The 12,230-nt window shown below is 43.6% G+C and overlaps 1 protein-coding gene across 7 annotated transcripts in view; it reads left to right on the forward strand.

The window, feature by feature from the left end:
* The window catches only part of ATP2B4 (ATPase plasma membrane Ca2+ transporting 4), a 193,577-nt gene that overhangs the window by 155,386 nt on the left and 25,961 nt on the right, over nucleotides 1–12,230 (forward strand). For all 7 annotated transcript variants that reach the window (XR_013230447.1, XM_077334619.1, XM_077334617.1 and 4 more), the window contains 7 exons: nucleotides 2,011–2,245; nucleotides 4,187–4,366; nucleotides 4,918–5,005; nucleotides 5,286–5,392; nucleotides 8,367–8,558; nucleotides 9,485–9,698; nucleotides 11,158–11,369. Coding sequence is in view for 6 of the 7 variants with exons in the window: in XM_077334619.1 (XP_077190734.1) it covers nucleotides 2,011–2,245; nucleotides 4,187–4,366; nucleotides 4,918–5,005; nucleotides 5,286–5,392; nucleotides 8,367–8,558; nucleotides 9,485–9,698; nucleotides 11,158–11,369 (1,228 nt within the window). In the remaining variant the exon portion in view is untranslated. The remainder of the gene's footprint in view (nucleotides 1–2,010; nucleotides 2,246–4,186; nucleotides 4,367–4,917; nucleotides 5,006–5,285; nucleotides 5,393–8,366; nucleotides 8,559–9,484; nucleotides 9,699–11,157; nucleotides 11,370–12,230) is intronic.

Here is a 12,230-nt window from a genome sequence, read left to right on the forward strand (position 1 = left end):
GGACATATCAAACAGCTTATAAAGCTATTAACTTGGATTTTAACCATTGCTAGGGTTAATAAACTCCTTGATAGGCAACATAAGTTTACGGACACTGCATGTTCCACATTGAAAATTTCCTTTTGGTAATCTTCCCCAATTTCCCTCATCGTTACCAATTCCTTAATGATATGACCCCTTCTCCATGCAAATATTGGTTTATTACCACAGTCTGGTAAATCTGCCACTAGATGCCAGTGCCTGGAAATATTTTTTTAATCTGTTCAGTCTTGTTGGAATATTCAAAGGAACACCCTATCCTATCCATATTTGTCTTAGGTTTATATTTAAGCAAATCCTTCCTTCGTGTTGCCCTATCTCTATTTCTTGCTCTTAAAATAACTTTTTGGGGTATCCCCTTTCTTTTAAGGCAGTTGACAGCCATTTACTAGCTCTTTCGAAGTTTGTTGCCTTTGTATTGGTTCTCCTGTGTCGGAGAAATAGGCCATAGAGCAAATTCTCCTTAAGATGCCTTCGTTGAAAACTAGAAAAATGCAGAAGTGAATTTCTGTCTGTTGGTTTTCTGCATGAGGAAACCTCCAAGATCATAGGGCACAGGTCTATAATATCTAGTGTCCCCAATTGTCTTCTAATTTCATCCTTATAATCTGTCTGATCCATAATTACAATCCAGCTTCACAAGGCTTCATAAGGCTTCAAATTCCTGTTTAGTTAAGAAATTTTTGTCTCTATTTTTTAATATCGCTCAATACAATTTAAATGGCAATGTGCATCTTAAATGAATTATATTTATAAGCCGTAATAAACCCCAATCCTTTCCCCAGTACATTATTTTCAACCTCAGACAATGAGCGTTGGGACAAATTAAACACTGAGTCTGTTCTGACATGTTCCCCTTTGAAAATCCACTTGGAATCTCTATGGTTGCCTTGATTGTCCGATAGGTCTCATGCTACTCCTGGCTGGTAACAATTCTTCCTCCGCTGAGCTAGCTAGATTATCTTTAGAGAGCCAGTTTGGTGTAGTGGTTAGGAGTGCGGACTTCTAATCTGGCATGCCGGGTTCGATTCTGCACTCCCCCACATGCAACCAGCTGGGTGACCTTGGGCTCGCCACGGCACTGATAAAACAGTTCTGACCGGGCAGTGATATCAGGGCTCTCTCAGCCTCACCCACCCCACAGGGTTTCTGTTTTGGGGAGAGGAATGAGAAGGCGACTGTAAGCCGCTTTGAGCCTCCTTCGGGTAGGGAAAAGCGGCATATAAGAACCAACTCTTCTTCTTCTTCTTTAAGGCCCCTTCCAACACTGTACTTCTATAACACACAAATAAGCAATTCTTTAAAGGGCTATAAAAGTAGGCCTTATGCTATCTCTCTTGAGAGTGTCTGCCATAGGAAAGTAAGCAGAGGAACTCTAAGATGCCCCAATATAATTTCACTGAACACAATCCTTGTAAGGAACAAATAGGTATTGTATTCTTCTACATAAAAAATACATGATCCATACAGCAATAAAGCTTTTGCATTTGGTTTTAATATTAATAATTTTATAATAATACAAAAAATTGTATTGTTCTTACCTATTGAGCTACCTCAAGCAGATCTCAGGGGAAAAGGCACATAAACTTTTCAAATAAATAAGGCACTTTTTAAATCATACAGTTAAAAGGGGCCACACAGGCCATCTAGTACAACCACCTGCTCAATGCAGGATCAGCCTAACATCCAGGATAAGTATCTGTCTAGCCACTGCTTGAAGATGGTCAGTAAGGGGGAGCTCACCACCTCCTTAGGCAGCTGATTCCACTGCTGAAATATTGAATTTGAGCAATAATAATAATACCGACTGTGAAAAAATTCCTGATATCTAGCTGGTACTGTTCTACACGTAGTTTAAAGCCATTACTTTTTAAAAAATTAAACTTACAGATGTGCTTAAATCTTTGCCTCTGTTAAGATGGACAGGTTGTATGATATAATGTTTATTTATTTGTTTTTGCATTGATTCAGATGCACAAGAATCTTGGACAAGGATGGGGAATCCCGAATATTTAAGGTGAAGGATCGGGACGAAATGGTGAACAAAGTGATTGAGCCAATGGCTTGTCATGGGCTGCGTACTATTTGCCTGGCATTCCGGGATTTCCCTGCTGGCACTGAGCCAGACTGGGATGTTGAGAATGAGATCCTGTCGGACCTTACCTGCATCACTGTGGTGGGCATTGAGGACCCAGTTCGGCCAGAGGTACCAGAATAGCACTTCTCCTTTTCCTGGGCTTCCCTAGAGCTAGTGACCCAGTCTTATTTGTATCCTTCTCATTTGCTTAACTCCCATTTTGTTCCTGTTGTTTCCTGTTGTTTCTCTTTCTGTTGGTTTTCTCTGCTCCTATTCTTGCACTAGTGACTGCCTTTGGAGAAAACCCCATTAGCATCCTGACTTGTGTCATCTCCTCATGGCCCCCCATTCTGTATGGGGGTTCAATTCCCTGCAGTTATGAGTCACATTTGCTAACAGTTGTGAGGCTCAGTTGCCAGTAAGATGGCCAGAGTCAGTACTGTGTACGGCCCCTGGGAGTTTATACTGTTTGCCGTTTCTTTCTTGATGAATTCACCTCTGCCTTCCATCTGTTGCAAGTCAAGGAGAAATTTAGTGGTGCACCTTTTCGCCTTGTGAATTTGCAGCAGAAAGAAAATGCTGAACCTCTTGAATTTCACCTTATTGTGTTTTTCCTGAAGGTGCTGGGAACTCTTTGTCAAGAAAGGAGGCGGCAACCGGATTTAAAACTTGCACAGAGGAAAGGATTTGAGCAGATCCTGTTGGCCCTGTCCTTGTGCAGTGGTCAGGAACAAGCAAATGCTAAAATTCTTCCTTCGGTGCAACTACTAAAAAGGCCCCATCCAGAATAAGGCTGCTTTAGTTTACAAACTGAAGACTAAGTAGAGATTCTGACAGGTAACAAAGGGGTCTGCAGGAAGAGAGGAATGAGTTATTAGCCAGTAGCCGTCTCCTGCCCCTGCTCCTCCCTGCCTACCACACTCTGTTTTCTCTCACAGCTTTACTGCAAAGATGACAGTCAGATAGCCCATCTAACACAATAAACCCTCCCCTACCTACCTCTTGATTACATTTCAAAGCTAGTCCCCTGCACGCTTCTCTCCTTAATTAGATGTTGAAGTATCTGGGGTTGGGAATGGCTTTGCAGATGCCCTGCATGGACTCACTCGGGAGGCTGTGATTCAATTTGCTGATTTCTTGGTAATGTCTCCTCCCTGCTCAGGCTTGTTCTGTATGAGATAAACCTATTAGAGCAGTGATGCACCGTCGCAGTCTGCAAAACAGCAAGGCAGGAGGCTGCTCTGCCATTCCAGAGCCCTCCCAGCCACTGTGGGGTGGAGGTGTCCCAGCCTCACTAAACAGAGTCAGCAAGGGGATTACTTTGCCTAGAAGCAAGGATGGGGTGGATTCCAGAAGCTGTTCAAAACAAACTTGTTGCTTGCTTTCAATAAAAAGTGAAGGGGGGAAACCTTAATTACTTTTCTGGCTGTTTGCCTTCCCTCACCTACTGAGATAGCTTTTACTCTCTTCTTACAGCTTGAATTTAAAGAAATCATGGAAAGTTCAAGACCAATTTTCTTCATGTAGTACCGATTTCCTCTGTGGAATTCACTTGCGTTTTGGTCTTTGTGAGGAGCATGTTACAATTGTACATGCCTGTGTTTAACTCTCCTCTTTGGGTGCATTCCAACAGAACAACCATTTATGTATTGGAATTAGATAAATAAGTGTGCACATAAATTTCCCTCCGTGTCTTGGGAAGATAAAGTTGGCTTGAAACTCCTAAACTCTGGCACCTCAGCTATATAGCCCCTAGTGCAGCCTGTATTTATACTGTTCCCCACTCCTAAGAGTGGATGTTAATGTTCATGTGCTGTGATGGCACTGCAACACACATTGCGGAGTGCCCACAGATGTGGGCAACGTCATGTTACAAGGGTAGCATACGTGCTGAGGGATTGGCTCCAGTGCTGTGGGGAACCATCTGGCACTGGGTTCCCTGTCCCATCATATGCTTCCAGTTGCAGGTTTTGCATAAAGTTGTTTTTCTGCCTTCTTCCATTTCAGCCTTGTCCATCATTTTCTCCTGTCTCACACTGCCTAGCTTACTGACGCATTGTTTGCCAACAGGTGCCTGAGGCCATCCAGAAGTGCCAGCGTGCTGGCATTACAGTACGGATGGTTACAGGTGACAACATCAACACAGCCCGTGCCATTGCTACCAAATGTGGTATCTTACTGCCTGGGGAGGACTTCCTGTGCCTGGAAGGGAAGGAATTCAACCGGCTCATCCGCAATGAGAAAGGAGAGGTAAGGACAAGGTTCAGGGGAAGGGTGCGGAGGAGAAACCACTCACAGTCTATCCTGAGGGCTGCTTCTTACTGAAGCATGCCTTTCTGTATAGTGCCTTCATCTGTGGTCTCTGGGGGTGGGGGATCCTTGGTTTATTCACAGTAGCTTCTCCTCCTGTGGGAAAGACATTCTGCCCCAAACCACAAGGCTAGAATGAAGAGGAAACTCTCTGTAGTGTCTCGTGGCTATCTTTAACAATACGTGGTTTTGTTATGACATCCCAAAGGTGGAGTGGAACTGGCTGCAGCCAGTTGCTTGCTAATTTATAAATAAACTTGCCACTAAAAGCATCACTATCTTGGACCCATATAAGAACCATTTATCTCTAGATGAAATAATTATGCTGTCCTCAGGATGTCAGATGTCATTAGCCTGTCCTTGGTGAGTGAGATGTTCCAGTGAGAGTTCTCAGAACCTTGCAGTGCTGACATCTGGCAGGGAAAGGGGGGGCTTGTGGTGCTCCTCTTAAGGGCCAACTTGGTTTTTATGTTCGTGGTTTTACCTCACAGGTGGAACAAGAGCAGCTGGATAAGATCTGGCCCAAACTACGAGTCTTGGCCCGCTCTTCCCCCACAGATAAACACACACTTGTGAAAGGTAAGATCAACAGAGGAGGCGGTACCTGCTCCCCAGGGAAATGTCTGCTGGATAGTTGGAGGAATGGGGTTGAGTCTGGAGATGGCAGGGCCTCCCTTGGTGAGTGGGTGTGCTTCCTTAGTAAAATGTTGGGAGTAAAGTGGTTAGATTTGTGCAGCTAAAGCTGCTGATTTGCATTTCTGCTGGATTTTACATTTTGCTTCATGCTATTTTATGTTTTGCTGCCTAGATGGGTTTCTTGGTGCAGTTACAGTTGTGCCCTTTTAACCCCATATGGCAGGTATTATTGACAGCACCGTTGGAGAACGAAGGCAGGTGGTAGCTGTGACTGGGGACGGCACCAATGATGGCCCAGCCTTGAAGAAAGCAGATGTGGGGTTTGCTATGGTATGGACTCTTCTACTCCAGAGAAAACTGTGCTGCAATCTAAAATGGTGGTGGGGGGGAATACTTTCACTTTGAATGCCTTGGCAATTTTGAGCCGATAATCACTGGAGAATAAAAAGGAGAAGTGTATGTGTGTGTGTGTGTGTTTTAAAGTTCTATTTTTATTCTGCTCTATTTTCTGTTTCATTTTTTGCACTTTGCAGAAGTCAGAAATGTTACAGCTCAGGACCGAATCTCCCTGCGCTCAGTAGGGCACAGCAGGCAAGCATTAAGGAAAATTGGTCACTGTAGGGTACCTGCTAAAGGCTTGCTTGGATTTTCTCCCAGCCATGGCAGATTCTGTAGTGATTGACTGCCACCATGTGTCTGTAGCTGAGATTTGCAGTAAACCTCAATATCTCTGGTGCTCGTTGATCAGCTGCTTTGGTTCTTCATGGAGAAGAAAACAATTGAGCAGAGAATTATTGGCTAACTTTACAGTATGGATTTGTTGTAAGGAAGGAAAGAATCAAAATAATTAAGCCACATATAAAAGCGGGGCATTTCATCCCTCAGGTTGCCTTTGTGCTTCCTGCATGCTGAACAGGGGCTTCTTCCAGAACAAATTTGGGACAAAACTAAGGGATTATCCATATCATAGAATCATAGAATCATAGAGTTGGAAGGGGCCATTCAGGCCATCTAGTCCAACCCCCTGCTCAACGCAGGATTAGCCCTAAGCATCCTAAAGCATCCAAGAAAAGTGTGTATCCAACCTTTGCTTGAAGACTTCCAGTGAGGGGGAGCTCACCACCTCCTTAGGCAGCCTATTCCACTGCTGAACTACTCTGACTGTGAAAAACTTTTTCCTGATATCTAGCCTATATCGTTGTACTTGAAGTTTAAACCCATTACTGCGTGTCCTCTCCTCTGCAGCCAGCAGAAACAGCATCCTGCCCTCCTCCAAGTGACAACCTTTCAAATATTTAAAGAGGGCTATCATGTACCCTCTCAACCTCCTTTTCTCCAGGCTGAACATTCCCAAGTCCCTCAACCTATCTTCATAGGGCTTGGTCCCTTGGCCCCAGATCATCTTCGTCGCTCTCCTCTGTACCCTTTCAATTTTATCTACGTCCTTCTTGAAGTGAGGCCTCCAGAACTGCACACAGTACTCCTGGTGTGGTCTGACCAGTGCCGTATACAATGGGACTATGACATCTTGTGATTTTGATGTGATGCCTCTGTTGATACAGCCCAAATTGGCATTTGCCTTTTTTACCGCTGCATCACACTGCCTGCTCATGTTTAGTTTACAATCCGCAAGTACCCCAAGGTCTCGTTCACACACAGTGCTACCTAGAAGCGTATTCCCCATCCAGTAGGCATGCTTTTCATTTTTCTGACCCAGATGCAGAACTTTACACTTATCTTTATTAAATTGCATCTTGTTCTCATTTGCCCATTTTTCCATTGTGTTCAGATCTCGTTGAACTCTGTCTCTATCTTCCGGAGTATTTGCCAGTCCTCCCAATTTGGTGTCATCTGCAAACTTGATGAGTAGTCCCTCCACCCCCTCATCTAGATCATTAATAAATATGTTAAAAAGTACCGGGCCGAGCACCGAGCCCTGAGGTACCCCGCTACTCACCTCTCTCCAGTCTGATGAAACACCATTGACAACAACTCTTTGAGTGCGGTTCTCTAACCAATTTCCTATCCACCTAACTATCTGAAAATCCAGATTGCAGTCCATCAACTTATCCATCAGAACATCATGGGGAACCTTGTCAAAAGCTTTACTAAAATCCAAGTAAATGACATCAACCGAATTTCCCCGATCCAGCAAACCTGTTACTTGGTCAAAAAAGGAAACTAGGTTGGTCTGGCAGGACCTGTTGGAGACAAATCCATGCTGACTTCCTTGGATCACCAAATTGTCCTCCAGATGTTTGCAGATCGCTCCCTTTAATATCTGCTCCATTATCTTCCCCACAACAGAGGTCAGACTCACTGGTCTGTAGTTTCCTGGGTCATCCTTCCTCCCTTTTTTGAAGATCGGAATAACATTTGCTCTTAAAGAGGTTCCGAAGATGATGGACAAGTTCTCTGGAAAGTTCTTTGAGTACTTTCAGGTGCATTTCATCTGGACCAGGGGATTTGAACTCATCCAGTGGAGCTAAATGCCTCTCGACAACCTCTCTATCCATGTTAACCTGCCACCCAGACACTTTCCTTTGGCTACGGCCATCTCTAGATGTGCCTAAACACTTTGACCTGTGGGAAAAAACAGATGTAAAATTGGCACTAAGCCTTTCTGCTTTCTCTGCATCTTTCGTTAGAGTTTGTCCATCCGCACCCAACAGTGGGCCTATTGCTTCCTTTACTTTATGTTTGCTCCTCACATAACTGAAAAATCTTTTCTTGTTACAATGGGCTTCCCTGGCCAATCTTAGCTCACTCTCAGCTTTGGCCTTTCTGATGATTGATCTACAGTGCCTAGTAACCTGTAGGTACTCTTCTTTAGAGCTCTGTCCTTCCCTCCATTTCCTGAACATTTTCCTTTTCTTTCTTAGTTCCTCTTGAAGTTCTCTGTTCATCCAAATAGGCTTCTTAGAGCTCCTGCAGTGTTTTCGTCTTTCTGGAATAGTCATTGATTGAGCATGCAATAGCTCTTGTTTGAGTAGCGCCCAACCTTCACGTGCTCCCTTCCCTTCCAGCATTCTCGTCCATGGTATGACACTCATCATGTCTCTGAGTTTATTAAAGTTTGCCCTACGAAAATTCAACATCCGCATCTGGCTACAAGCTTCCTTGGCTCCCCATCTCAAAAGGAATTCTATGAGGACATGGTCACTTCCCCCTAGGGTCCCCACCTCTTTCACCATATAAATTCTCCTGCAGAGTTGTGGTCCCCTGTTGAAGGGTAGTGATGCTTTGCATTCTGGTGCAGCCTTGGGGACTTACCGCTCCTCCCCTTTCTCATTTTCTCTTGCAGGGCATTGCTGGCACAGATGTCGCTAAAGAAGCCTCAGACATCATCCTGACAGATGATAACTTTACAAGTATTGTCAAGGCCGTGATGTGGGGGCGCAACGTGTATGACAGTATCTCCAAATTCTTGCAATTCCAGCTAACAGTCAATATAGTTGCTGTCATTGTGGCTTTCACGGGTGCTTGCATCACACAGGTAATGGCAGCGGATGGGACAGGATGGATGTTTGAGAGTCCATTCGTAGCACTGCTCCTGCAAAATCACTGCTTAGTCTTGGTGGTTGTTAATGTTGGGCATCTTGATTTTGTGAGCTTACAGGCGGTACAGCCCTAAGCTTTGGGTTTTGCACAGGTCAGTGGGCAAAGTGTCTGTGTTATGGAACGAGGTGGATTAGACTCTAATCTAAGCCGCACTTTCTGAAAAACTTCAAAGGTCCACCTTGACCAGCAATTTCAGCAGAAGCCATTACATTTCATTGCCTACTAATTATCAGGACTGGAGGAGATGTTTTTGTCTCCAGCATATGGCAACTGGAGTTATGGAATGGGGGTGAGGGGAGGGTTGAGTCTGTCATTGGATGTAGAATAATTTTAAGTTGGGGATGGTTTATATTTTATTGTGGGGTTTTAATGTTGTTGCCCACTGTGAGCCAGCTTTCTGGGAGCGGTGAGTAATTAATCTAATAAATAATACATAATAATGATCATACTTAAGTTAGAATGATTTAAATTGGTTATTGGGGCTAATGGCTTACATGGATTTTTGCCCTAAATCATTGCAAAGATGCCTGACTTGTCTGGCACCAAAGACTAAATCAGATGTTTTTGCAATCATATCTGAAGACTACAACTGTGGTTTTGTCCATTCAGTGAATGCTGAAATTCACAGAAATCTACCTGGGGGTTTCTGGCTGTGCGCAAGTGACTTGGGGGTATGCTACCCATACGGTCTTTGGCTTTGCACCCCTTTGATACCAAATAAGGATTTAGCACATTAATAACATTGGTGTATGGCATATCTGCTGTAGGTGAGAAGTGGACAGGACTAGGGGCATGGGGAGAAATGGTCATGGACTAGATGTCTTTGGCACTTCTTGCTGAGGGCTTCTTCACCTTTTGCAGGACTCTCCTCTCAAGGCAGTCCAGATGTTGTGGGTAAACTTGATCATGGATACCTTTGCCTCGTTAGCCCTTGCCACAGAACCCCCATCAGAATCCTTGCTCTTGCGCAAGCCATATGGCCGCAACAAGCCACTTATTTCCCGCACCATGATGAAGAACATCCTGGGGCATGGTGTGTACCAGCTTACCATTATCTTCACATTGCTCTTTGCAGGTAAGTGTTGTACAGTGTTTTATGCAATCTTGAAGGGGCAGTGGTCCAGTGAACCGTGTTTTCTACTGGTTTATGGAAAGCCTAGATTCTGCCTTTGTCCATTGGCAGATTGTTATGGAATATATCCCTGGCAATTTATAGATTAAGTGTTTTAAAATATAAGAAGGGTCCCTTTCCCAAAAAGTACTTTCCTCCTTCCCACACTTTGATATAATGAAAACTGGTCATGCATCTCGCACATCTAATTCTGATAACCTGACTGACCCTATTCTGTGATGTGGATTGCCAGGAACAGGCAGGGGCCATCTGTTCTGTGTCAGTCATTCCACGTGCGATCCTGAAGGCCTCAGAAGTATATCCAACATGCTTCTGAGTGTTTTTAAACTATCCTTGTAAGTGTGCTCTCGTCACACCACAATGCCTCCCTCTCCAAATGCAAGAAACCAATATCTTATCCTTGAAGGGCATTTAGCAATTACCAACGGAAAACATAAGGCATTCTTGTAATGCCATACAGTTTTTCTGCTTCTCATTCCTTCAGATGGTGTGTTTAAATCTGAACAAGTTGACCCAACGAGGGTCTTGGTTTCAGCTCTGCTCAGAGGCCTGCCTTTTTTCCCAGTATCCCCCTAGTAATTCTTTTCCCAAAGAGAATGTGCATTCCATACTGTAAATAAATCGAAGCAAACTATTCTTTGAGGTATGTGTCCAGTTTGCAAAGGAATAGGGTAGCATAAAGCAAAGGAAGTGAGCACTGGCGAGTCCTGAAGAGCTGTCGATGGGGGAACAAGACTGTGATGAGGAACTATTGAGTAGAACAAAGAATTTTTTGTCCTCCACCACAATGTGCTTTATTGTGCCTTATACGAAATGATAAAATGTTGACCACAAATAGCATTTTTATTTTTAATATCGCCTTGTTGTTTCCTCTCCTGTACCACTGTGACCATACCCCAAGTGGCTGGTGGAATGAGAAGGCTCATGGAATGCAGGGAAATATCCTCAGCCAAAGAGCAGCTAAGCTGCTTCTGTGTACTTCCTCAAAAGGTGGAAGTTTTCTGCAAAACATTCACAAAGCTCAAGCAGGCACCCCTGGAATTCTGTTACTACCCCAGGTGATTGTCTAGTTTCCTTCTATGGTTGAGCGAGTCCAGAATTACAATTTCTTTTTTCTATATATTGACTAACACCACTTGGCTAGGTTTTTCCCCCATGTGAACAGGAGGGCTAGAAATTACACTTGCTTGTTTCAAAATGAAAGCTGCCAAGGAGTCAAGCCCAGTGCAAAAGGAAAGGTTCTGTGTTGATTGATGAAGTTCAAGATACTTGCTGTAATCTCTGGTTTGGCTTGTGTCCTATAGTACTGTCATGTAATCATATCACCAATGATGGAGCTTCCATATTATGCCTGTAGTTGGAAAGGAATATTTTATTTTCACTTGAAACTCTTTTCCAATAGGTGAGAAGTTTTTTGATATTGACAGTGGTCGGAATGCCCCACTCCATTCCCCACCTACTGAGCACTACACCATCGTCTTCAACACTTTTGTCATGATGCAGCTTTTCAATGAGATTAATGCTCGTAAAATCCATGGCGAGAGGAATGTATTTGAGGCCATTTTCCTCAATCCCATCTTCTGCACGGTGGTGCTGGGAACCTTTGTTGCCCAGGTAAATAAAACAACTTCCAAGGGGGATAAGGAACCTTAAGACAAAACTTGACAGGTGGTGTTTAATGTGGAAGGGCCAGCTATCTAAAGTTCTTGCCAGAGTCATATTTCTTCCAGTTATCTTGACCAACTGCTGTAGCTCCATATAGAGTTGATGATACACCTGCTCCTTCACAAGGGAAACAGGATAACGTACTTGGTGAAGGAAATCGCATGTCACTATGATTGTGCAGAACATGTTGTGGTTTGATAAGTCTTACACACCTTTTAATTTATTTTCCCTCTGGTTGTGGATGCTTCTACTTGTGATACTTCTTGTGAATCCTGGACTATAGAATCCATATATGTTTCTGCTGAGGATCTCCATTTTTTTGTCCACTTGTCCGATTAAATGCAGTTTCTGAAAGCTCAGACTTCTTCATGTAGAATACTTGAGAAATACCTGGGCACGTGGTGCAGGGGTTTTTTGTTCCACTAAAATCCTTTCTTCATGTGGCACTAGTGCCTCCTGTACTTAATCTAGTATTGTAACTAGGGCAACTCAATACTTTGCACCCCCACTGTGAATTGGTGCACAGGTCTGATGCTCTGGATCCATGTTATGGGTACAGAGACATTTTGCTTAAGTCACTGATGTTACCACTTTTTGGTGACACTCAGTAGCTCATATTGACATTATCAGATATGTGTGTTAGTGAGTGGTAGGTGCATCCATCCTTATTCAAAAAGTATTTACCTGTGTTTTGTTGCAAGTTGTATTTATTTATTATTGTTGTTATTATTATTAATTTAGATTTCTATGACTGCCCTTCCTGGTGCGACAGTTCGGGGCGGATAACAACACAATGATAAAAGCATAACA

Source organism: Paroedura picta, chromosome 4, assembly GCF_049243985.1.
Source record: "Paroedura picta isolate Pp20150507F chromosome 4, Ppicta_v3.0, whole genome shotgun sequence".
NCBI lineage: Eukaryota > Metazoa > Chordata > Lepidosauria > Squamata > Gekkonidae > Paroedura > Paroedura picta.